The 27,070-nt window shown below is 45.1% G+C and overlaps 2 protein-coding genes across 4 annotated transcripts in view; one reads left to right on the top strand and one right to left on the bottom strand.

Annotated features, from left to right (window-relative positions):
* LOC139406698 (ligand of numb-protein X 1) overlaps nt 1-3,929 on the top strand; it is a 76,041-nt gene extending 72,112 nt beyond the window's left edge. For both annotated transcript variants that reach the window (XM_071149617.1, XM_071149619.1), the window contains 2 exons: nt 2,591-2,749; nt 2,983-3,929. In XM_071149617.1, coding sequence (XP_071005718.1) covers nt 2,591-2,749; nt 2,983-3,118 — 295 coding nt within the window. In that variant the 3' untranslated portion in view covers nt 3,119-3,929. The remainder of the gene's footprint in view (nt 1-2,590; nt 2,750-2,982) is intronic.
* Nucleotides 3,930-4,010: 81 nt separating this feature from the next.
* The window catches only part of LOC139407656 (FIP1 like 1a (S. cerevisiae)), a 44,136-nt gene continuing 21,076 nt past the window's right edge, over nt 4,011-27,070 (bottom strand). The window contains exons 11-16 of one of the 2 annotated variants that reach the window (XM_071151496.1): nt 24,939-24,965; nt 24,499-24,547; nt 18,803-18,861; nt 17,495-17,696; nt 4,505-4,651; nt 4,011-4,411 (exon numbers count right to left, since the gene is read on the bottom strand). In XM_071151496.1, the coding sequence (XP_071007597.1) occupies nt 4,267-4,411; nt 4,505-4,651; nt 17,495-17,696; nt 18,803-18,861; nt 24,499-24,547; nt 24,939-24,965 (629 nt within the window). In that variant the 3' untranslated portion in view covers nt 4,011-4,266. The remainder of the gene's footprint in view (nt 4,412-4,504; nt 4,652-17,494; nt 17,697-18,802; nt 18,862-24,498; nt 24,548-24,938; nt 24,966-27,070) is intronic. The other variant, XM_071151497.1, reaches the window with a different exon arrangement.

Raw genomic sequence — 27,070 nt, 5'->3', positions numbered from 1 at the left:
GAACCACACGGGGGGACCTAGTGAATGACCTGCAGAGAGCTGGGACCAAAGTAACAAAGCCTACCATCAGTAACACACTACGCCGCCAGGGACTCAAATCCTGCAGTGCCAGACGTGTCCCCCTGCTTAAGCCAGTACATGTCCAGGCCCGTCTGAAGTTTGCTAGAGAGCATTTGGATGATCCAGAAGAAGATTGGGAGAATGTCATATGGTCAGATGAAACCAAAATAGAACTGTTTGGTAAAAACTCAACTCGTCGTGTTTGGAGGACAAAGAATGCTGAGTTGCATCCAAAGAACACCATACCTACTGTAAAGCATGGGGGTGGAAACATCATGCTTTGGGGCTGTTTTTCTGCAAAGGGACCAGGACGACTGATCCGTGTAAAGGAAAGAATGAATGGGCCCATGTATCGTGAGATTTTGAGTGAAAACCTCCTTCCATCAGCAAGTGCATTGAAGATGAAACGTGGCTGGGTCTTTCAGCATGACAATGATCCCAAACACACCGCCCGGGCAACAAAGGAGTGGCTTCGTAAGAAGCATTTCAAGGTCCTGGAGTGGCCTAGCCAGTTCCAGATCTCAACCCAATAGAAAATCTTTGGAGGGAGTTGAAAGTCCGTGTTGCCCAGCAACAGCCCCAAAACATCACTGCTCTAGAGGAGATCTGCATGGAGGAATGGGCCAAAATACCAGCAACAGTGTGTGAAAACCTTGTGAAGACTTACAGAAAACGTTTGACCTCTGTCATTGCCAACAAAGGGTATATAAACTTTTGTTATTGACCACTGACAGAACTACAGAGTTCCTTGGCCACGATGGGAGAACCTGATAGAAGATCAACAGTCTCTACAGCACTTCACCAATCTGGGCTTTATGGGAGAGTGGCCAGACAAAAGCCACTCCTGAGAAAAAGGCATGGCTGCACGCCTCAAGTTTGCAAAAAGGGACGTGAAAGGCAAAAGATGCTGTGGTCTGATGAGACAAAAATGTAATGCTTTGGCCTGAATGCAAAGCTCTATTTCCTGGAGAAAACCAGGCACAGCTCATCACCCGTCTAACACCATCCCTACTGTGAAGCATGGTGGTGGCAGCATCATGTTATGGGGATGCTTTTCAGCAGCAGGGCCTGGGAGACTGGTAAGGATAGAGGGAACAATAAATGGAGCCAAATACAGGCAAATTCTTGATGATAACCTGCTTCAGAGTGCAAACGATCTTAGACTGGGGTGAAGATTTACATTCCAACAGGACAATGACCCCAAGCATACAGCCAAAGCAACACTGGAATGGCTTCAGAACAAGAATGTGAAAGTCCTCGAGTTGCCTAGCCAAAGCCCAAACTTGAATCCCATTGAAAATTTGTGGAAAGACTTGAAGATTGCTGTTCACCGCCAATCCCCATCAAATTTAAGAGCTTGAGAAAATCTGCAAGGAAGAATTGGGGAAAATCCCTAAATCCAGATGTGCAAAGTTGATACAGGACGACTCAAAGCTGTAATCACTGCCAGTGGTGCTTCTACATTGTATTGACCCAGGGGTGTGATTACTTAAATAAATTACATATTTATGTATTCAATTTGCACCAAAAATATCTAAAAACATGTTTTCGCTTTGATTATGGGGTATTATGTGTAGATGGGTGAGAAAATATTTTACTCATTTTGAATTCGGGCTGTAACAATAAAATGTGGATTAAGTCAAGGGGTATGAATACTTTCTGAAGGCACTGTACTTGATGAGCTGATCAACATGGCTTGTTATTTGAGCGAGGGCCTCAATGAAAAGCACAGGCCAACAACTAAGAGTGGGTACAGAGATCTCAGGATGTACAGGCTACATTACAAGGCCGATATGGGAGAGAAGGGGAGATGGAGGTTGATGACAGAATGATGAATAGACACTACTGTATACATCATAAGGCCTTATCTCCATGGCCTTCACTGTCTCTTGCTCATCCTCACATCCCAGTCTCAGACATTGGTCACTGACACTCTCATCCCGTCTCCCCCTCCCTCCCTTTCTTTCTCCTCATGCTCTTTTAAGCAGCTTAGGGTATTAATAAACCCCTCCAATCACTCTCTTTTGGACAGAGGTAAGACTGGCAGAGTGAGGGGTATTCCCGTTTCTCATCAGATCTGCCACTGCTGGTATAAAGGTGCTCTTACTGTAAAAAATATATATATAAAATACAGGAGTAGCTAAAACTCAATTTCTCCCCAACCAGCAAAATGTATAAGAAAAGTGAAAACTAACTAGTGAATCACCCTGGGAATTCAGTCCAGATGGGCAACGGTTCTAACAGGATTTAAATGCAATTTTCACTCACCCCTGGGCAGTATGAGAGACTGATACTAAAATCGCTCCCTTCTCAGCGCTGTATTTTCACAGCTCTGCCTTACTTGTGGGGAAAAATCATTTCCCCATTCTCATTGGACGACAGCCAAGCAGTTGTTTTTTCTGACAGACTTCCACTGGACTCTGCAATCTCACTGCCGCATACAGTATGTGCACATAGTAATGGCTGGGCACACATTTGGATGCTGGCGGCAGTCTAGATATTTCCTAAGCTCCGTTTTTGTCCTTTGCAGGCACCTGTACTGCTGCAAAGATATTGTGCTGCGCCGGAGCGCCTCTGGCAGCCTAGGCTTCAGCATCGTGGGGGGGCAGGAGGAGGTCAACTGCAATCAGTCCTTCTTCATCCGCTCCATCGTGGAGGGCACGCCAGCCTACAACGATGGCAGGATACGGTACGGAATACTAAACCGAGAACACACACTGGCCAAAGAACCTATATAACTGGCTAATGCATGTCTGCTGATTCTTCTATTTTTCTGTGATAAATTATATGCAGTATTGGTCTAATCATTACAGTAGTCTTGTATTTACACACTGCAAGTGTTGCTCTATGGGTCTGCTGTACTAGACCGAGTCCATCTCTGCATTAACCCCTCTTCCTCTCTCTCGCTGTGTGTGTGTGTAGGTGTGGGGACATTCTGCTGGAGGTGAACGGAAAGAGTACGTGGGGGATGACCCACACAGCCCTGGTGCGTCTACTGAAGGAGCTGCGAGGCAGAATCACCCTGACCATCGTATCCTGGCCAGGCAGCCTGCTGTAGCCCTGCTGCAGTCGCAGAGCCATGGGGAGGGGCCAACACTGACCAAGAATGTGGGTGGAGCTTTAGACTGGCTTATAATGCTGACCCGTACCTTATGGGATGGGCTTACACTAGTGATGTAGCTATGGAAGGCGGACCTTAGAACCCTGACTCCCGATGGACAGCTGAGACTTTGGGGAGTTCAGAAGGGGCCAATCAACCATATGACAGGAGTTTGACCAAACCCCCCCGAGACACTGAGCTGCGAGGATGTGGATCGGTGGCCCCACCCCTGGTGGGTGGGTGGATGGGGAAATACTAGTTCTATGTTAGAGTATGCATTTAATTGGACTCGCATTTCTTTACTGTAACTGTTGGATGTGAAAAAAAAAATACTGATTCAAGTACCGTTTCTCTTTCTTTTCACGTTTGTTTGATGGCCTTTGAATATATTCTTCGTTATGTTTGTACTGACAGTGGCTTTAATGTTCATCTGTTGAGACTGAGGACACATTGCCAAGTAGTCGTCTGTGTTGAGATGTTTTCAGAAGCTGTTGCTAAATTATCAAACCACAGGCAAAAAAAGTAGAGTAAAAAATAAAGTAAAAATGTGTTCATAATCTGTTAAAAGTAATATTAAGGTAAAATTGTGGAGGCCTTACTAATTTTCCTACTTTTGAGAAGAAAAAAAACAAACTGACTTGGTTTCTGTGTGTGTTTCCGTGGATGAGTCTGGTCTAGGACCATCGAACACAGTTCTGTCTCACGCGTCAGCCTACGTAGTATATCTGATGGTACCTTTGGTAAAATAATCAATAAAGTCATTTGAAAAGGACACTTGTCAGAGCTTCGGCAAGGGTTGGGGTTCACGTGAAATTACCTGGGATAAGATATTTAACACAGCTCACTCAAATTTGAACAATCAACTGAGGTCCAGTCAGCTCCTTTATCCAAACATATCTCTTAAATTCAATAAAACAAAACACGTCTCTCAGATGAGTCAAAATATACAAGTTGTATACAACGTATACATAAAACAATGCTTTGGGTTTTTCACCTTCAAAGTGAACTGAAATATATTAGAGGAGCAGTCCAGTGTCTGATATGTTAAACAGAATGCCTGAGGGTCACAGCGGGTCCCCCTATTGACTAGTGAGAGGGACAGAGAATCACTCTGTGGGCTCTGATTGGTTCTCCTGGTCAGCAGAGAGTTCCTGGCTGGGCTCCTTGTCCTCTCTGCTCCTCTTGACCTTCTTGTGTTTGTGTCTTCGATGACTGTCCCCCTCCTCACTCTCATGTCTCCTCCTGCTGCTACTGTTAACACACAGACAATCACTGGTTACTTACACTGTCTACCTGAACATGCCGGTGTCTACTGTGTGTTAAGAGTGTGGATGTGTGCTGTACCTGCTTGAGGACTTGTGTCTCCCCTCCTCTTTGTCTCTGTGTCTCTTCTCTCGGTGTCTCTCTTCTTTCTCTCTGCTGGATCTCTCGTGGTGGTGGCGGTCATATCCTCTCTCCCCATAGTCCCTGTGCCGGTGCCGATCCTCCTCACTGCAATAACAACTCACTGGTCAATAACCACAAACACTGCTTCCTAGCTGAAACATTGAGCCTTCTTATTGGACAATGGACACCACAGTGGCAAAAAAACAGTGATAAGCCAGGTAACATGATTCTATTGGCCCATTTTCTCTGCTCTCTCCTCATGTGTTGCAGGGTCGTTTCTATAGAAAGGCTGGGTCCAGGCGATATCAGCACCTTTACCCAAAGCTCTGTTTGGCTTTAGTTTAACAGCATGGTGTGGTACGGCCTTTGAGGAACACAAAGCCCACCCTTGTCCTCCTGTGACCTTTAGATGAAAGCAACAGCAGCATCCCCCCTATCCTCTGGACTCAAAAACAGCTCCATTATTTACTGGAGGACTCCTGGTCCCACAGGGCCATGCTCTTTCACACCATCATTCACTAACTCACACCTTCCCTCCCCTCTCACGACCTCAACAGTGTCTTTGTCTCACACACACACACACACACCCACACACACAGGTGGGGTGTTTTTTATGCTGCAGAGCTGCAGGTACGACAGTGACAGCAGCTGAAACAGGCATTCACCTCCAGTCTTCTAAAGCAGGGGTTAAAAAAAATATGTCAAGGACTAGGGCTGGGCGATATACCGCATTTTATTATACAGTACCAGTTAAAAGTTAGGACACCTGCTCATTCCAGGATTTGTCTTTATTTTTATATGTTCTACATTGTAGAATAATCGTGAAAGCATCTAAACTATGAAACACATATGGAATCATGTAGTAACCAAAAAAGGTGTTAAACAAATCAAAATGTTATATTTGAGATTCTTCAAAGTAGCCACTCTTTGCCTTGACAGCTTTGCACACTTTTAGCATTCTCTCAACCAGCTTCATGAGGTAGTCACCTGGAATGCATTTCAATTAACAGGTTTGCATTGCTAATAGTTAATTTAGAGGAATTTATTTCCTTCTTAATGCTTTTCTAATCAAATCAAACTTTGTCACAGGCGCCGAATACAACAAGTGTAGACCTTACCGTGAAATTCTTACTTACAAGCCCTTAGCTCTTCTTGAACTGCACAGTTGGAGAAAATATTTACCAAATAAACTAAAGTAAAAAATAATGAAAACACAATAACGAATCTATATACAGAGGGTACCGGTACCAAGTCAGAGTGCGGGGGGACAGGTTACTTGAGGTAATATGTGCATGTAGGTAGGGGTGAAGCGACTATGCATAGATAATAAACAGCAAGTAGCAGCAGTGTACAAAACAAATGGGGGGCGGGTCAATGAAAATAGTTTGGTGGCCATTTGATGAATTTTTCAGCAGTCTTATGGCTTGGGGGTAGAGGTTAAGGAGCCTTTTGGTCCGAGACTTGGAGCTCCGGTACTGCTTGCCGTGCGGTAGCAGAGGAACACAGTCTGACCTGGGTGCCTGGAGTCTCTGACACCGCCTATTATATTAGGTCTTGGATGGCAGGAAGCTTGACCCCAGTGATGTACTGGACAGTACGCACTACCCTCTGTAGTGCCTTATGGTCAGATGCCGAGCAGTTGCCATACCAGGCGGTGATGCAACCGGTCAGGATGGTCTCGAATGTGCAGCTGTCTCCTGAGGGGGAAAAGGTTTTGTCATAACCTCTTCACGACGGTCTTGGTGTGTTTGGACCATGATAGTTCGTTGGTGAAGTGGACACCAAGGAACTTGAAACTCTCGACCCACTCCACTACAGCCCGTCGATGTTAATGGGGGCCTGTTCGGCCCGCATTTTCCTGTAGTCCACGATCAGCTCCTTTGTCTTGCTCATGTTGAGGTAGAGGTTGTTGTCCTGGCACCACAGTGCCAGCTCTCTGACCTCATCCCTATAGGATGTCTCATCATTGTCAGTGATCAGGCCTACCACTGTTGTGTTGTCAGCAAACTTAACAATGGTGTTGGAGTCGTGTTTGGCCACGCAGTCATGAGTGAACAGGGAGTATAGGAGGGGACTAAGTACACACCCCTGAGCCAATCAGTTGTGTTGTGACAAGGTAGGGGTGGTATACAGAAGATACCCCTATTTGGTAAAAGACAAAGTCCATATTATGGCAAGAACATCTCAAATAAGCAAAGATAAACGATAGCCATTACTTTAAGACAGGTCAGTCAATCCGGAAAATTTTGAGGACTTTCAAAGTTTCTTTAAGTGCAGTCGCAAAAACCATCAAGTGCTATGATGAAACTGGCTCTCATGAAGACAGCAACAGGAAAGAATAACCCAGTTACCTCTGCTGCAGAGGATAAGTTCATTAGAGTTACCAGCCTCAGAAATTGCAGCCCAAATAAATGTTTCATCGAGTTCAAGTAACAGACACATCTCAACTGTTCAGAGGAGACTGTGTGAAATCAGGCCTTCATGGTTGAATTGCTGCAAAGAAACCACTACTAAAGGACACCAATAAGAATAAGAAACTTGCTTGGGCCAAGAAACATGAGCAATAGGCATTAGACTGGTGGAAATATGTCCTTTGATCTGATGAGTCCAAATTTTAGATTTTTGGTTCCAACTGCCGTGTCTTAGTGAGACACAGAGTAGGTGAACGGATGATCTCCATCATGTGTGGTTCCCACCGTGAAGCATGGAGGTGGTTGTTTGATGGTGCTACTGTCAGAGATTTATTTAGAATTCAAGGCACACTTAACCAGCATGGCTACCACATCATTCTGCAGCGATACACCATCCCATCTGGTTTGCGCTGGTGGGACATCATTTGTTTTTCAACAGGACAATGACCCAACCCACCTCCAGACTGTGTAAGGGCTATTTGACCAAGAAGGAGAGTGATGGAGTGCTGCATCAGATGACCTGGCCTCCACAATCACTGATCTCAATCCATTTGAGATGGTTTGGGATGAGCTGGACCGCAGAGTGAAGGAACAGCAGCCAACAAGTGCTCAGAGTGGGAACTCCTTCAAGACTGTTGGAAAAGCATTCCAGGTGAAGCTGGTTGAGAGAATGCCAAGTGTGCAAAGCTGTCTTCAAGGCAAATGGTGGCTACTTCTGTTTAACACTTTTTTGGTTATTAAATGATTCCATATCCGTTATTTCATAGTTTTGATATCTTCACTATTGTTCTACAATGTAGAAAATAGTAAATATAAAGAAAAACCCTTGAATGAGAAGTTAATACTGCCTGGTACCAGTGTTGGTATTTGTATTTATTATGGATCCCCATTAGCTGCTGCCTTGGTCTTCCAAGGGTCCAGCAAAATGAAGGTAGTTTATACAATTTTAAAAACATTACAATACATTCCCTCAGGCCCCTACTCCACCACTACCACATTTCTACAGTACAAAATCCATGTGTATGTATGAATGTGTCTGTGACTATGTTTGTTGCTTCACAGTCCCAGCTGTTCCATAAGGTGCATTTTAAACGTATTATTATAATTTTTTAAAATCTAATTTTACTGCTTGCAACAGTTACTTGATGTGGAATAGAGTTCCATGTAGTCATGGCTCTATGTAGTACTGTGCGCGTCCCATAGTCTGTTCTGGACTGTGGCATGTATTAGGGTATGCATGGGTGTCCGAGCTGTGTGCAGGTAGTTCAAACAGACAGCTAGGTGCATTCAACATGTCAATACCTCTCATAAATAAAAGTAGTAATGAAGTCAATCTCTCCTCCACTTTCTGCCAGGAGAGATTGACATGCATATTATTAATATTAGCTCTCCGTGTACATCCAAGAGCCAGCCGTACTGCCCTGTTCTGAGACAATTGGGGTTTAGGGATTAGTGAATGATTACAATGCTTTAAGTTTTATAAATATTTAGGACCAACTTATTCCTTGTCACCCATTCTAAAACTAGGCCTAGATAAGATACAGTTGCACAAACATGCTTATCAGAGAGGAATAGGCAAAGGATGAATATGTAAGCTAGCTGCATGTAGTAAGAAAACATGTAACATTAAATAAGGGTCACCTGGAAACACTGACCAACACTTTGCTTCCTACCCTGTTAATAATTCCTCCCTGGTTTATTCATTCATTGTCATGTCAGACAACAATTTATTCAATGTGCTGCCCACTATAGAATTACAATAATCATTTTATTACCAAGATTCCAACAGTTCACCAATTAACTAGGCCTATATTTTTTTGCTCATATCATGCTGCGTAGCACAGTGTGGAAATTATAATAAAAGTGCAGGAAATGCATAAATTGATGAAAATGCTCAAAATGTGTTTCGTTTGGAGTTGAATAGAACAGTATAAATTGAGAAAGCCCCCTTGAAATCACTTATACATTTTGTGTTGCCACCCTAGGAAAACGAACTACTCAAACATATTTAGAGCGCATGTTATTTAAAAACATAAAATACCATCAAAAATATTGTGATATGATATTTTGTCCATATCGCCCAGCCCTATCAAGGACCCCAAAATATGATTTAGCCCCTGGCCGAGGACCCCTAAAAATAAAAAAACGAAAATGCAATGAAGTTCCTGAAAGCTACATGCGACTCGTGAGCCGCGCAATGATTACCACTGGTTTACAGAGTGGAAGAGGCAAGTGTAACGGCTATTTGCATATTATAATAAAACCAATATTTATTTTTTGTGGAGATTTGTGGGGGGTAAAAAAACAAACATAATCTCACAATTTCTGCTGATCCCCAGACCAGACTGCTCGAGCGCATGCGTCCGCGTGTGCATGTTGAAATATCAGGACGTTCAGGTTGAAATATCAAAACAAATTCTGAAACAACTATATTAATTTTAGGACAAGTTGAAAAGCATTAAACATTTAAAGCAATTTAGCTAGCTAATTTGTCCTGGGATATAAACATTGGGTTATTTTACCTGAAATGCACAAGGTCCTCTACTCTGACAATTAATCCACAGATAAAAGGGTCAACCGAATTTGTTTCTAGTAATCTCTCCTCCTTCAGGCTTCTTCTTTGGACTTTATAGGGCGGTTGGCAACCAACTTTAAGGTGAATTACACCACCAACTGGACTGGAGTGTGGACCTCAGTTCATCTTTCAATCACCCACGTGGGTCTATGCTCCTAAAAACCAATGAGGAGATGGGAGAGGCGGGACTTACAGCGCATTAAGCGCCACAAATAGAACCAAGCTCTATTTTAGTACCTGACTGTACATATATTTTGCAACGCTCACGCATGCGGTTTGGTCAGCATGTTACGCCCCCTTCAGAACCCAGTTTGAAAATCCCTGTGCTAAAGGGCTGAAATCTCACAGAGCACAAGTGGTTGTTTCTATAATAATGACTACAGAGAAGAGAATACACATGTATTGGATTTCAAAATAGACTACAGCAAGGAACTTTCAGTCCATAGGACTACGTAGTAGGAACGTGTGAAGACGGGGTTGCAGTGGATAGCTGCCCTTCAGCACTCGGCGGTCCCGTTTTGTGAGCTTATGTGGCCTACCACTTCGCGGCTGAGCCGTTGTTGATTCTAGATGTTCCACTTCACAAAATCAAACCGTTGACCGGGGCAGCTCTAGCTGGGCAAATAGATGAACTGAGCCTTGTTGGAAAGTTGGAACACTATGGAGATTGCATGGCTGTGTGCTCGATATTTTTACACCTGTCAGCAACGCGAGTGGCTTAAATAGCCGAATCCAGTTATTAGAAGGGTGTCCACATACTTTTGTATAAGCATCCGCTTCATCGGACCACCTCAGTATTGAGCGTGTCACTGGTACTTCCTGGGTTTTAGTTTTAGCTTAAAAGCAGGAATTAAGAGGATAGAGTAATGGTCTGATTTGCCAAAGGGAGGGAAACACCTTGTATGCGTTTCTGTGTGTGGCGTAAAAGTGATTAAAAAAAATGTTGTGGCCACTAGTTGCAGAGGTGACATGCTGGTAAGAATTGTCAAACGGATTTCAGTTTCCCTGCATTAAAATCACCGGCCACAAGAAATGCTGCCTCTGGATGTGCATGTTCTTGTTTGCTTATGGCCCTATACTGCTCTTTGAGTGTGGTCTTAGTGCCAGTATCGATTTGTGGTGGCAAATAGACTGCTACAGAAAATAGATGAAAACTCTTGATAAATACACTGAACAAAAATATATAACGCAACATGCAACAAAGATTGAAATGAATTCATTAGGCCCTAATCTATGGATTTCACATGACTGGGAATACAGACACGCATCTGTTGGTCACAGACAGTTTTAAAAAAAGGTAGGGGTGTGGATCAGAAAATCCTTCAGTATCTGGTGAGACCAGCATTTGTCTCATGCAGTGCGACATCTCCTTCGCATAGAGTTGATCAGGCTGTTGATTGTGGCCTGTGGAACGTTGTCCCACTTCTCTTCAATGGCTGTGCGAAGTTCCGGAATACTGGAACACACTGTGGTACACGTTGATCCAGAGCATCCCAAACATGTAACGTGTATTTTGTTTAAAGCTCTGACGAAGGCAAAGAGAACAAGAAACACTTTTCAATGAGATACTGGCCGTGTCCGAATACCAATGTAAGACAGCACTGCAGTGGATAGTATCTATCTTACTAAAGTAGTAAGTATTGGGGATACAATCTTTGTCCTCGATTCATGGACGGGAGTCTCAAAATGTTCATGTCCATTTGCAGGAAGACCGGTTGAATTTACAAAATGCTCCGTTATTAAAATAAATACATGTTTTGTTCCATGAAGTAATCCAACAATATGTACACCTACATCTTGTTAATCTCAAGTCTTCTCTCATTGATCGAGACAGTCGTCTGTCATTATAACATGTGGCACTTTGGGGTGGACCAGTTGGATTACCTCATGGACCAAAATAGGGATTTACACTGCTCAAAAGAACACAACACAATGTAACTCCAAGTCAATCACACTTCTGTGAAATCAAACTGTCCACTTAGGAAGCAACACTGATTGACAATCAATTTCACATGCTGTTGTGCAAATGGAATAGACAACAGGTGGAAATTCTAGGCAATTAGCAAGACACCCCCAATAAAGGAGTGGTTCTGCAGGTGGTGACCACAGACCACTTCTCAGTTCCTATGCTTCCTGGCTGATGTTTTGGTCACTTTTGAATGCTGGTGGTGCTTTCACTCTAGTGGTAGCATGAGACGGAGTCTACAACCCACACAAGTGGCTCAGGTAGTGCTGCTCATCCAGGATGGCACATCAATGCGAGCTGTGGCAAAAAGGTTTGCTGTGTCTGTCAGCGTAGTGTCCAGAGCATGGAGGCGCTACCAGGAGACAGGCCAGTGCATCAGGAGACGTGGAGGAGGCCGTAGAAGGTCAACAACTTAGCAGCAGGACCACTACCTCTGCCTTTGTGCAAGGAGGAGCACTGCCAGAGCCCTGCAAAATGACCCCCAGCAGGCCACAAATGTGCATGTGTCTGCTCAAACGGTCAGAAACAGACTCCATGGGGGTGGTATGAGGGCCCGATGTCCACAGGTGGGGGTTGTGCTTACAGCCCAACACCGTGCAGGAGGTTTGGCATTTGCCAGAGAACACCAAGATTGGCAAATTCGCCACTGGCGCCCTGTGCTCTTCACAGATGAAAGCAGGTTCACACTGAGCACATGTGACAGACGTGACAGAGTCTGGAGACGCCGTGGAGAACGTTCTGCTGCCTGCAACATCCTCCAGCATGACCCGTTTGGCGGTGGGTCAGTCATGGTGTGGGGTGGCATTTCTTTGGGGGGCCGCACAGCCCTCCATGTGCTCGCCAGAGGTAGCCTGACTGCCATTAGGTACCGAGATGAGATCCTCAGACCCCTTGTGAGACCATATGCTGGTGCGGTTGGCCCTGGGTTCTTCCTAATGCAAGACAATGCTAGCTAGACCTCATGTGGCTGGAGTGTGTCAGCAGTTCGTGCAAGAGGAAGGCATTGATGCTATGGACTGGCCCGCCCGTTCCCCAGATCTGAATCCAATTGAGCACATCTGGGACATCATGTCTCGCTCCATCCACCAACGCCACGTTGCACCACAGACTGTCCAGGAGTTGGCGGATGCTTTAGTCCAGGTCTGGGAGGAGATCCCTCAGGAGACCATCCGCCACCTCATCAGGAGCATGCCCAGGCGTTGTAGGGAGGTTATACAGGCACGTGGAGGCCACACACACTACTGAGCCTCATTTTGACTTGTTTTAAGGACATTACATCAAAGTTGGATCAGCCTGTAGTGTGGTTTTCCACTTTAATTTTGAGTGTGACTCCAAATCCAGACCTCCATGGGTTGATAAATTTGATTTCCATTGATCATTTTTGTGTGGTTTTGTTGTCAGCACATTCAACTATGTAAAGAAAGTATTATTTAATAAGAATTTTTCATTCATTCAGATCTAGGATGTGTTATTTTAGTGTTCCCTTTATTTTTTTGAGCTGTGTATTTTAATAACGGAGCATTTTCTATATTCAAATGGACCCACTGCAACTGAATACAGACATTTTACGAGAAGCGAGGACGAAGATAGTATCCCCAATACCAGGATAGTTGAAACATTTCTACCAACATTTTCTATTGCCACACCTGTAACTACCAGTATAATGGTCCAACATTTTTGGGTTAAATCACATTACCTTACGTTCCAATCTATAGCTAGTAGTGAGGGTGATTAAAGCCAAACCAGAGGTGCGTTGAACAAGGGGAAAAGTTTGCTAACTCTAGCTGACATATTAAAAAAACGACTTGCCAGAGAGAGAGATAGAGAGCAAGAAAGAATTGGCGAGGGCACTAGAACAGTCTGCAGCACCCTGCCTCACCCTACTAGAATCTGAAGTTAAATGTCTACCGTTTGCTGATGAGCTGGTGCTTCTGTCCCCAACCCAGGGGGGCTGTGAACGATCCGAGAGGCAAGGCAAGAAGGGCGTTCTACCAGAGAGAGAGCGAGCTAAGGTTAAAGGACTCATTAAATATTTGGGCACTGGCAGTTATTCTATTACCAGTGGGAGTGCAGACCTGAAGGCCTGTTTACAGTCTTCCACAGTTGTTAGCACTAACACACTTATACCCACTTCACAGAGTCACTGTAACTGTGAATGAATAAGTGAGTGCTTCCTAGTGCAGGTTTAATACAGGAACAAATGCATGAGTGAGAATGAGCTGTGTCACTGTAAGCCTGGGGAACAAGAATGTGTTTCCAAATACAGTCTCCATTAACACTGAACAGATACAAGCCACCTGTGTAGATGTGTCAGAAAGAGAAAGTGTATGTAACTTATACATATTGATTACTATTATAAACACTCAGAACACTAATACAATCCCTGTGTGTGTGTGTTGTCATGCCAGCTGGAGAGAGGACAAACCCAGCCCCTCCATAATGAGCTACAGGGATGAGATCACATTCAGAGGACAAGTGTTCACCAAATGGAAGAAGAGACAGAGAAAATGTGCTAGTGAGTGTAAAATGTGAGTGGTCGGTGTCTTTAGGAGGTGAGCCTGACAGTTCTGTGTTGCATTAGCTAGTGTTAACCTAGGTGCTAACTCCAAAACATGCCTGGCTGGTGGTCGTGCCAGAAGCTGGCGCCCATCAGTGGTGCTAAGTAGAGCCCTTAAAGAGCAGCCTGCAGACAGAACATAGACCACTATGCAACCAGGGTGGCCATAGGCCAGAAGGTATGAGCCTCTGCTGCCAACACACACAAAATATATCACTCACTACTCAAAATAGATACCATCGGCACACCTCCATGTACCCAACATGCATCATGCCATGTGATCAGAATGTGGCGCGGGTGCACACACACTGGAGGCGTGACCACCCTGGGAGGGAGACAGGGAAACAGGAGCTACCCATGGGGACCAGAACAGAACCACAGTGGCTTTAAGAGCAGTTCTGTCTGTTCCAGTGGGTCTGTCACACACATGGCTGGCCCTCCCTGACTTCCTCCTCCCCTCCTGCGGTTACGTTACAGCCTCACAGCCCCTCTTCCCTCATATGACACGAAACACAGCTCTCCCCCATATGATCCTCTGCAGCAGAGAGTTGCGACAGAAAGACACTAGATGATGAACATCACTAGTCACAGCGAGTTTAGGAGGGAGACTGTGAATGTGTAGGGATTCTGTCAAGTAGGCACAGTGAGAGGGAGGGTTGGTAAGCTGCACAGTATTATGGGCATGAGAAGGAGTGGGTGAGCAAGAGGCAGGACGTGTGTATCAAACTTGGCATTTATCTGAGTTAATATAAATTAATGAGACATCTGGCTACTGGTCAACCCCACTGTGTGCTGTGGAAATGTAGGGCAGGTGAGTAGAGCACTGAAAATGTGAACGTGTGTGGATGGTAGACTCAGACTGTAGGGCAGTAGAGCAGAGCACGTTCAAACAGTGCTCTATCGCTGCACTAAACTAAAAAAATATGTCACTTTCTCTATGGAAGAACGGCGATAGAGTGCCGTCTGAAACAATAGATTGCCTTGTTTGACTTTGAAGGTAGTTGGGCAGCCTCTGCCGCTCTTTCGGCACGGTGCGGGTGAAGCACGTCTTTGTTTCCCACAGAGTGCCAGAGCAGTTCTTCCACTGTCGGGAGAAATGGTAACGCATACACTGAGTGTACAAAACATTAGGAACACCTTCCTAATATTGAGTTGCACCCCCTTTTGTCCTCAAAACAGCCTCAATTTGTTGAGCCATGGTCTCTACAAGCTGTCGAAAGCGTTCCACAAGGATGTTGGTCCATGTTGACTCCAATGCTTCCCATAGTTATGTCAAGTTGGCTGGATGGATGTCCTTTGGGTGGTGGACCATTCTTGCGTCACTTGAGTGGGTTGAGTCACTGATGTGATCTTCCTGTCTGGGTTGGCGCCCCCCCTTGGGTTGTGCCGTGGCGGAGATCTTTGTGGGCTATACTCAGCCTTGTCTCAGGATGGTAAGTTAGTGGTTGAAGATATCCCTCTAGTGGTGTGGGGGCTTTCTTTTTCTCTCTCGGAGGACGTGAGCCCTAGGACCATGCCTCAGGACTACCTGGCATGATGACTCCTTGCTGTCCCCAGTCCACCTGGCCGTGCTGCTGCTCCAGTTTCAACCGTTCTGCCTGCGGCTATGGAATCCTGACCTGTTCACCAGATGTGCTACCTGTCCCAGACCTATTATTTGACCATGCTGGTCATTTATGAACATTTGAACATCTTGGCCATGTTCTGTTATAATCTCCACCTAGCACAGCCAGAAGAGGACTGGCCACCCCTCATAGCCTGGTTCCTCTCTATGTTTCTTCCTAGGTTTTGGCCTTTCTAGGGAGTTTTTCCTAGCCAACGTGCTTCAACACCTACATTGCTTGCTGTTTGGGGTTTTAGGCTGGGTTTCTGTACAGCACTTTGAGATATCAGCTGATGTACGAAGGGCTATATAAATACATTTGATTTGATACACCAGGGAAACTGTTGAGCATAAAAAACCAGCAGCGTTGCAGTTCATGAGATACTCAAACCGGTCTGCCTGGCACCTACTACCATATCCTGTTCAAAGGCACTTCAATCGTTTGTCAAGCCCAATCACCTTCAGAATGGCACACATACATAATCCATGTCTCAATTGTCTCAAGGCTTAAAAAAACCTTCTTTAACCGTTCTCCTCTCCTTCATCTTGAATGATTGAAGTGCATTTAACAAGTGACATCAATAAGGGATCATAGCTTTCACCTGGATTCACCTGGTCAGTCTATGTTATGGAAATAGCGGGTGTTCCTAATGATTTGTACACTTAGTGTATGTTAATTGCATGCAAATAAAGGTTGCTCCTCTACCACACGCACAATCATGGCCTCTGATTCTCAGTTGGAGGACTTCTGTAACAGGTCACTGTTATGCCTGAAGTCAACCCAAAACCAACAAGTACGTCTGCTGCAGTGTTGAGAGCAGTTGTATGAAACCAATCGGTACGTCAAGCAAAGCTCTTAACCGTGCCAGCCATAAATTTAGCATCTGAACTGTGTGCATCTTGCCCTCTGCAGCTCCTTCACTGACTGAATGTGTTGTGATCTCTCCACATTCCTCTTGTTGGCCCCTCTGCACCAGACAGTGTGTCTTATAATAGTTATTTCTCAGCTCTATTCCATCCCCTGTTGCAACAGCTGTAGAGCAGACAACCAGGGGTTTCACCTACTACCCAACTCCAACCCGAGTGGCAGAGTCAGTAGACGTCCCCACCCCTGCCTCCACTTTCCTAATAATACCACCTGGCAACCATTAAACCGCTCTAGTCTGAAGGACTGCAGTGTTGCTCTCCTATCTATTCTGTCCTGTTTCCTTCTCCTCTCAGATTCTTTTTTTTTTCTCTCTCTCTCTCTCCGCCTGCTGCACATGTGTGTGAGGGGAGGCCAGGCTGGGCTGTAGATATGCACCCAGCAGCAACATCCAGTACCACAGCTGGCAGCACTGGATCAGCCCAGGCCTGTCTGCCCAACAGTGGAGTCAATTGAGTGTGTGGTGGGAGGATGAGAGAGAGAGAGGGCCATGTGTGGCCAACGATTTCACGGCTCAGCCGTTGTTGCCCCTAGATGTTGCCACTTCACAACACTTACAGTTGACCGGGGCAGCTATAGCAGAGCATACATTTGATGAACTGTCTTGTTAGAAAGGTAGCATCCTATGACGGTGCCACGTTGAAAGTCACTGAGCTCTTCAGTAAGGCCATTCTACTGCCAATGTTTGTCTATGGAGAGTGCATGGTGGTGTGCTCGATTTTATACAAGTGTCAGCAACGGGTGTGGCTGAAATAACCCAATCCACTAATTTGAAGGGGTGTCTACATACTTTTGTATATATAGTGTATTGTATAATAACAACAGTTCATGTTGCATTCTTATTATGTTTTTTCCAAGAGTCTTACTGGCCATACTAAGATAAAACCTCCATCTACTGCTCAGGTTATCACCTGTTGACGACCTGGGAGGAAGGGTTGTGCTCCCTCTCCCTTTCTCTTTCTTTCTCGTGTCCACGTTCTCTGGTTCGGTCTCTTTCCTTGTGGCGCTCTCGCTCGTTGTCCCGCTGCGCGTAGTACTCCCAGGCCTTGGCACTGTCGAATACCCCGGCCCAGGAGGCTGCTGCGCTACCCGGGGGAGGAGGAGGGTACACACCTGAGGAGAAAAAGCAGGTCAGTCATCTGATTGGAGGAGACACAGTTATATTTTTACACTACACATGAGTGTTCAGCTTCCCCTCCCCAAAATTACAGACTGACTTATGAGGATAGCTATTGAGCCATTGTATTCAACTTTCTGCAAAGAAAAATCGAAATGACAGCTCAATAAATGAACAATGTAACTTCAGAGTGCAGTGCTTCACCAAAACAAATAATCTCTCATAACAGGATTTTTAGAAAGATTAGCATGTTTGTGGCTCTAACTCAAACAGCATATTTAGGACAGTTGCTGAGGAGGGAAACAGAACAAACCAAAGTTGTGTTAATTGTTCGATTTTTTTTCTCCAGAAAAGTCTAACAATTAACACAACTTTGGTTTGTTCTGTTTTGTTCTACATGGCATAACTTTTTCAGAGCCCTTCTCTTACACCGTACACACAGCTCAAAATGTGTGAGGCTTTGATTAAAACACACCAGTTGAAGGGTCAAATTTCTTCAGAAAGAAATATCCTAATTTTACATGTTCCAAAAATGTCAGCGGAAGCAGGAAATGGTGTGAATGACAGAGTTGGTTCCTCCAGTGGAATAGCCCACAAATGTCCCATTATATCCCTAAGCTCCAGAGGCATCCCTGGCACATGTATTGACCTTCACATCCCTTCCATTAGTAACTTGAAGGTCAAGATAAAATTCCATAATTTGGTGTTTTGTTGAAGGTGGTGGAAAACGCTGCCTCAGGCAGTGCTCCAGAATCTCCCATAAGTGTTCAATTGGGTTGAGATCTGGTGACTGACCTGGCCATGGCATTTGACTTACATCGTTTATCATCATCATCATCCTCCTCCTCCTCCTATGTGGAGATAGCCATGTTAGGCAAAACAATAGCCAGCCTAGTATTTATTTACATGACCCTAAGCATGATGGGATGTTAATTGCTTAATCTCAGGAACCACACCTGTGTGGCAGCACCTGCTTTCAACATACTTTGTATCCCTCATTTAATCAAGTGTTTCCATCATTTCGGAAGTTACCTGTACAAACTGCAAGATGTGAATGTGACATCCTCTATAATTTCCACTCTGTACTCTAGGAGAGGCCTACCTGGAGGGAAGGGGGGGTACGGTGGAGCTGAGCGACCATCATAGCCTCCAGAGCGTCCACTGGTAGGGGAGAACAGAGAACGTCATGCGAGGTCACATCATTCACACACACACACACAAACCTACACAAACCAGAAGCGTATACACTCAGTCCACTCTAGGAGAAACACATTTGTAGTCCTGTGTATCTGATTGGAGTTTTCATCCACATCTCTTGATCATACAGCAGTGTATCTATTTTGAACCTGGATGGACATAACAGCAGAATAATTGCTACAGTATAGTGTTCCATGGAGACGGTAAGAACAGGACTGGGGCCCTTGATGGCTGGAGTAGTGTCCGACGGCCTAGTAGTAGGCCACGTAGTCCTAATGTTCAGCTCAACCCTCTAACCTCTGGTTGACACCACATGTGGCGGAGTAGTGGCTCTCACATTCTACTACACATATGGAAAACTTCAGGCAAACACACGTCACGGATAAAATGAGAACAAATAACGTCTAACAATTGGACTGAGAGCAGCCAGTCAGCCCGTGGCAGCCAGAACACTCAGCGCAGGAAGTCATTCATTTTAATGGCCGATAAAAGAAAGAAGGCAAATAAATGTATGGAGTTCAAAAAAGAAACAATGAAAAAAGAAAGGAAGGTAAGGGAACGGGTCTGGTAACTTAACGATCAAAGAGCTCTTCCAAATTCAGAGCTCCATTTCCCGCCTGTTTGATGTGACTGGCTCGTTGTCAAGGCGCAGCACTCGCCCGCCAACCAGGGGGGAGGAAGAGGGAGGCAGGGGGGGATGTATTACTGATATTGGCAGGATCCACCGCCACAGCCTGGCGACACGCTCGCTTAGTTACCATTTAAATTTTCCACATGGGCCCGAAGGTGAAGAGGGTGACGCCCGTCTAAGAGGACTGCTTCTCACCAGGTGTGTCCCCAAACATACTGATCTATAAATACTCCCACCTGCTCCCTCTTTTAGGCCTGGCAGGCTTCTCTATGTGGAATGACTGTAAAATTAGGAACAGTGGTAGAAGGCGGATGGATGGGTCTATTTGTGAATGGATACATGCAGGATGACTTGGCTATGGCCCTTACAGATGGGGATCATTACTCTTGGCAGTGTTTAATGGTTAATCAGTGTACAGGACTTCCCCACACCACTTTGCCTGTAATCACCATAAAAATAAAAAAAAAATTAAACTCAATCTATGCAGGAAATGTAGTGCCTTTAGAGGCAGACTGTCATAGGGGAGTCAGTGCAGTACAGAAACAGAGTTGGGAGGCACATTCCTCTGTGGCTGATTGGTCAGGAGGAGGAAATGGGTCAGAGGACCAATTGGGGTTCCATGGCAGTTGGCTCTCAGAAAAGAGAGAGAAGTAGGGTGAGTATGTGAGATTAACATAGAGAGGAGTGGTCTTATACTCTCCCTGGGCTGGGCCTAAGGAGGCCCCTGAACTGGGCCTAAGGAGGCCCCTGAACTGGGCCTAAGGAGGCCCCTGAACTGGGCCTAAGGAGGCCCCTGGGCCTCAAAGTCACTGGCAGAAGAATCAGAGCTCAGGACCATGCCAGTACTACCTGCAGTTCCTAAAATTCCCTTAGGGAAAAATTCAACACAATATTCAAAGTCAGGAGTGTGTATGTGTGTGTGCACGCATCAGTATGAGAGAAAGACGTTTGAAGGTAAAAGAGGAAATGATTAATACATTTGAGTGGAGATGGCTGGAAGAGAGAGACAAGGATTTGGCAGAGGGCAGATGTGAGAGGAACCATCCTATAAGTGAAAAACTCACCAGAACCAGGCTGGCAGAGAAAGCAGAGCAAGTTGGGTGGAACAGACGGGACAGTCAGAGCAGTGACTGTATGCTAGCAGGATAGTCCATATCTCCGATCTTCTTTGCTGATAGCGATGTTGGTTTCCATAAGTTGGTCTAATTTAGCATGTATGGTTGGCTTAACCTTTAGCTACCTCTTCCAATTCAAATGAGCTCAAAAAAAAGTTAATGACAAAATGTGTGACTACAGCTCTAGCGATAAAACGCAAAAAGAGGCGTCAGCAGACAACCCACCCGCACTGCTTCAGTTGGGCTATTATAATTCAAAACAATGCATTCTAAAATAAAATCACACGGCTCTCACGCTCTGCTTTGGTGAGTTTAGACCATTAGACTGGAGACTGGTGAGTGGTGATTGAATTCAGACAGACAGATAAAGGAAATTAGGGGAACATTTTATTTAGAAGAGAAAGTCAGAAAAACAGGCAGACAGGAAGCAAGATAGACAGACAAAAGAAAAAGGGAGGCAAAGAAATTGAAATAACTAAATCCACGTGGGTAGATAAACAAAATAAATAAATCAACAGAATAAAAAAGGCAACGATGCAATTAGGCCATGTAAGAACATCCAGACACAGCCTGAGCCTGCAGCAGAACATGGCCCTGTGGTGATCTAAGTGGTATAAATTCAAGCTGAGTTGTGGGGGTATGCAGAAAGGCTGTGACTTGAGGCTGTTTTGTTAAGGAGAGTGGGAGCAAGGGAATGAGGGAGGTAGGCATTGGATAGTAACTGATAAACAGGAGACTGAAGTCACAAACAGGAGATTACTCTCCTGGTTTAACTGCCTTATTTGGCCACTCCTCCAACTACAAGGTCAGGGATGGAGCACAGTGAAGCAAAACCCGAAAAAGGGTCAAATACGTATTCAAATGTTCTCTCGGTCTGTAGACAGGCATAGGGATTTGATTTGACAAAATCATGTAGAGCTTAAAAATGGTTTGTTCTCGGTTGCAACACTCACTACATCTTCCACTACCGAATTCCAGTGAAGGGAAATATTAACGCTACAGCATACAATGACATTCTAGACGATTCTGTGCTTCCAACTTTGTGGCAACAGTTTGGGGAAGGCCCAATCCTGTTTCAGCATGACAATGCCCCGTGCACAAAGCGAGGTCCATACAGAAATAGTTTGTCGAGATCGGTGTGAAAGAACTTGACTGGCTTGCACAGAGCCCTGACCTCAACCCCATCGGACACCTTTGGGATGAATTGCAACGCTGACTGCGAGCCAGGCCTGATCGCCCAACATCAGTGTCTGACCTCACTAAAGCGCTTGGGGCTGAATGCAAGTCCCCCCAGCAATGTACAACATCTAGTGGAAAGGCTTCCCAGAAGAGTGGAGGCTGTTATAGCAGCAAAGTGGGGACCAACTCCATATTAATGCCGATGATTTTGGAAAGAGATGTTCGACAAGCAGGTGCTCACATAAAAGCTTACCTTGACTTGGAAGAGTTCCAGTGTTGGATAGCCATAGCCAGCTAGGCAACATAGCATCCCTCTTTATTTGAGCCAGGTGTTTGAGTAGGCTAAACTAGCTAGCTGCATTCACTAGCTTAGTAAGTGAAAAAAAAAAATATAGGTTGGAGGACAACCTCCGGAAGTTGTCATAATTACAGTGTAAGTCTATGGAAGGGGGTAAAAACCACAAGCCTCCTAGGTTTTGTATTGAAGTCAATGTAACCAGAGGAGGACAGAAACTAGCTGTCCTCCGGCTACACCATGGTGCAACCGTACATAGTGCTGTTGAGATTACTGTAGACCTTTGCAAAACAGTTTGTTTAAAACAATTATTTTGTGACGTGAATATAGTTATGTAAAAATAACAACTTTAATAAACTCAGCAAAAATAGAAAAGTCCTCACTGTCAACTGCATTTATTTTCAGCAAACTTAACATGCTTAAATATTTGTATGAACATAACAAGATTCAACAACTGACAACTGACAAACTGAACAATTCCACAGACATGTGACTAACCGAAAGGGGGGGGTCAAAATCAAAAGTAACAGTCAGTATCTGGTGTGGCCACCAGCTGCAATAAGTACTGCAGTGCATCTCCTCCTCATGGACTGCACCAGATTACCCAGTTCTTGCTGTGAGATGTTACCCCACTCTTCCACCAAGGCACCTGCAAGTTCCTGGACATTTCTGTGGGGGGGGGGGCTAGCCCTCACCCTCTGATCCAACAGGTCCCAGACGTGTACAATGGGATTGAGATCCAGGCTTGTCGCTGGCCATGCCAGAACAGAACACTGACATTCATGTCTTGCAGGAAATCATGCACAGAACGAGCAGTATGGCTGGTGGCATTGTCATGCTGGAGGGTCATGTCAGGATGAGCCTGCAGGAAGGGTACCAACATGAGGGAGGAGGATGTCTTCCCTGTAACGCACAGCTTCGAGATTGCCTGCAATGACAACAAGCTCAATCCGATGATGCTGTGACACACCGCCCCAGACCATGATGGACCCTCCTCCTCCAAATCAATCCCGCTCCAGAGTACAGGCCTCGATGTAACGCTCATTCCTTCTACGATAAATGTGAATCCGACCATCACCCCTGGTGAGACAAAACTGCGACTCGTTTGTAAAGAGTACTTTTTGCCAGTCCTGTCTGGTCCAGCGACGTTGGGTTTGTACCCATAGGCGACGTTGTTACTGGTGATGTCTGGTGAGAACCTACCTTACGACAGGCCTACAAGCCCTCAGTCCAGTCTCTCTCAGCCTACTGCGGACAGTCTGAGCACAGATGGAGATTGTGATTCCTGGTGTAACTCGGGCAGTTGTTGCCATCCCCTACCTGTCCCACAGGTGTGATGTTTGGATGTACTGATCCTGTGCAGGGGTTGTTACACGTGGTCTGCCACTGCGAGAACGATCAGCTGTCCGTCCTGTCTCCTTGTAGTGCTGTCTTAGGCGTCTCACAGTACGGACATTGCAATTTATTGCCCCGACCACATCTGCAGTCCTCATGCCTCCTTGCAGCATGCTTAACGCACGTTCACGCAGAGGAGCAGGGACCCTGGGCATTTTTCTTTTGGTGTTTTTCAGAGTCAGTAGAAAGACCTCTTTCATGTCCTAAGTTTTCATAACTGTGACCTTAATTGCCTAAGCTGTTAGTGTCTTAACGACCCTTCCACAGGTGCATGTTCATTAATTGTTTATGGCTCATTGAACAAGCATGGGAAACCGTGTTTAAATCCTTTACAATGAAGATCTGTGAAACCATTTGGATTTTTACGAATTATCTTTTAAAGACAGGGTCCTGAAAAAGGGACGTTTCTTTTTTTGCTGAGTTTATTTCACTATTTTTTATTAAACCTGCTGAGAAGCCACTGCTCTAAATTCCTAATTACAACTGAGCGATTATCCCTGTCAATCAAGCAATGGTAGCTGTCATCAATGAACCGTCAATACATATCTATAATAATCTCTCTAAATACATTAATCTCCTTCCCTGTGAAGGGATTACTGAGATTCTGGCATTTAAGCCTTTGTTCTAATTACCCAGAGTCAGATAAACGTGTGGATACCATCAAATACATAAAAATGCTATCCACGTGTTTATCGGACTCTGGGTAATTAGAACATGCCAGAATCTAGCAGTATCCCTTTGACTTGTATATTTCTATATGATCCTTTTCATTATCTCTTGCCTGCGTGTTCTCCTGGCTCCAGTCTGTCTGGTTGGGCAGTAGCTGTGTTCTCGCCCTTCTCCTGCTCTGTCTCCATTTATGTCATTGTCTCCAGCCTTTCTCCTTCTGTCTCTCCTGATCCTACTCCCCCTGTAGTGCAGCCTGTACAAACAACCAGAACGCTATCGTTCTGTAGACAGACAGACACAGGACAGAACAGACTCACCTGTCTAAGGTGGGAATCAGAGAAGGAGGTGGTGCGCCAGGAGGGTAGCCTGCAGGAGAGACGACACCGTCTGTCAGGTCATCAAGTAGTGATTACTGGGCATAAACAGATAGCAGAAAACTTTTCTTCCAGACCCCGGAAAGGCAATCATTGCTCACCGCGTTGGACCAGAATCATGACAGTATTGTTGAATATTGCATCAATTTCATTTCTCATAGGCATTAAACATGTTCAAATTCCCCTCTTCTCACGATGCTAACTTAAAAAAAGTACTATTGCTAACTAGTTTTGTTTTCACCAAACATTCAGTCCGTGTCATGGTTAAGCCATCATTCACAATCCACTATCAACAACATCCACAATGCACAACACCCAGTGTAGACCAGAGCCAACATCGGTGACACAAAATATCCTGTTTCCATCACAGTAGAAATGCTTACCAGGTGGAGGAACATTGATGGGGATCCCTGGAAGGCACATCAACACGCACAGACAGTTATAATAATATCAGGTAAAAACAACGTTATTGCTCCATTCTTCAACAGAACAGTCAGACACCATGGCAGCAGGTAGAGAGTAGGCCTAATGTACAAATGAAAACTCCTCCCACCTCAGAAAATTTTATATTTTATAAGATCCCACACAACACAGTAGTTAATGACCTCTGATGGCTTTTTATCTGAGGTCATTGGACATACACTAAATATACAAAAGTATGTGGACACCTCTTTTAATTAGTCGATTCGGCTAATTCAGCCACACTTGTTGCATAAAATTGAGCACACAGCCATGTACTCTCCATAGACAAACATTGGCAGTAGAATTGCCTTACTGAAGAGCGGTGACTTTCAGCGTGGCACTGTCATAAGATGCCACCTTTCCAACAAGTCGATTTGTAAAATTTCTGCCCTGCTAGAGCTGCCTCGGTCAACTGTAAGTGCTGTTATGGTTAAGTGGAAACGTCTAGGAGAAACAACGGATCAGACGCAAAGTGGTAGGCCACACAAGTTCACAGAACGGGACCGCAGAGTGATGAAGCGGTAGCACGTAAAAATCATCTGTCCTTGGTTACAACACTCACTAACGAGTTCCAAACGTCCTCTGGAAGCAATGTCAGCATAAAAACGGTTCGTAGGAAGCTTCATGAAATGGGTTTCCATGGCCGAGCAGCCACACACAAGCCTAAGATCACCATGCGCAATGCCAAGCTTCGGCTGGAGTGGTGTAAAGCTCGCCGCAATTGGAGCAGTGGAAACGCGTTCTCTGGAGTGATGAGTCACGCTTCACCATCTGGCAGTCTGATAATGATCTGGGGCTGTTTGTCAGGCTAGGCCCCTTAATTTCAGTGAAGGGAAATCTTAACGCTACAGCATACAATGACATTCTAGACGATTCTGTGCTTCCAACTTTGTTTCAACAGTTTGGGGAAGGCCCTTTTCTTGTTTCATCATGACAATGCCCCCGTGCACAAAGCGAGGTCGAGATCGGTGTGGAAGAACTTGACTGGCCTGCACAGAGCCCTGATCTCTACCCCATCAAACACCTTTGGGATGAATTGGAACACCGAATGCAAGCCAGGCCTAATCGCCCAACATCAGTGCCCGACCTCACGAATGCTCATGGCTGAATGGAAGCAAGTCCCTGCAGCAATGTTCCAACATCTAGTCGAAAGCCTTCCCAGAAGAGTGGAGGCTGTTATAGCAGCTCAGGGGAGAGACCAACTCCATATTAATGCCCATGAGTTTGGAAAGAGATGTTCATCGAGCAGGTGTCCACATACTTTTGGTCAGGTAGTGTATCACTGCTCGAGGCCAACAACTGTACTACTCATCATGAGCCAATAATCTGTGTGCACACATGCAAGCAAGCAGACAGTAAAATAAGCTGCCACAACAACCACATTATCTTTTATTAGGCTTTATCGTATTTAGGAGATTTCTGTTTGAGGCAGAGAAACTTGAAAACAGGCATATCCTATATTGGGGAGGTGCCAGAATGTCAAAACAGAATCACACATCCCTCAAACATTCATAAAACCAGCCCCAGTCAAATGGCTGACTGCACTTATAAATGAACCCACTATTTTATGCTAGAAGCTTTCATGTCTGGGAGTGACACACAAACTGCCCTTCAAAACACGCACACACAAACTCCTTTGAAGAGGCTAAAACACTACACACACACACACACACACACACACACACACACATCTGGGCACCATGCCTTTGTTTTTTCACAAAGACCCCTGATGTGAGTAAGTTTCAGAGAAGTTTTCATTAACAGAAAAAAAAGCATAAAGGGCTGAAAAAAAAGAAAAGTAAGTTTGTGAAGTTTTAAAAGAGCATGCAGTAGCTCCCCTGCGTTGAGAGTGAAATGTAGAAGTGTCTTCCTTCCCTCTCACTGTGGAAACAGGGGCTGAACTGCTCACTATGGAGAACCAAAGCCTTTGATACCTCAGACACCTGGTAACTAAGGGGAGCCACACAGCTAGTAAGATCGCAGATGAACCTCCTCACAGAGAAAAATAGTCCTTCCTTGATGCAGGAGAAGAGGACACTGAAAACAAATCTCT

This window comes from Oncorhynchus clarkii, chromosome 4 (assembly GCF_045791955.1).
Source record: "Oncorhynchus clarkii lewisi isolate Uvic-CL-2024 chromosome 4, UVic_Ocla_1.0, whole genome shotgun sequence".
Taxonomy (NCBI): domain Eukaryota; kingdom Metazoa; phylum Chordata; class Actinopteri; order Salmoniformes; family Salmonidae; genus Oncorhynchus; species Oncorhynchus clarkii.
This window is presented reverse-complemented; position numbering and strand designations above follow the sequence as displayed.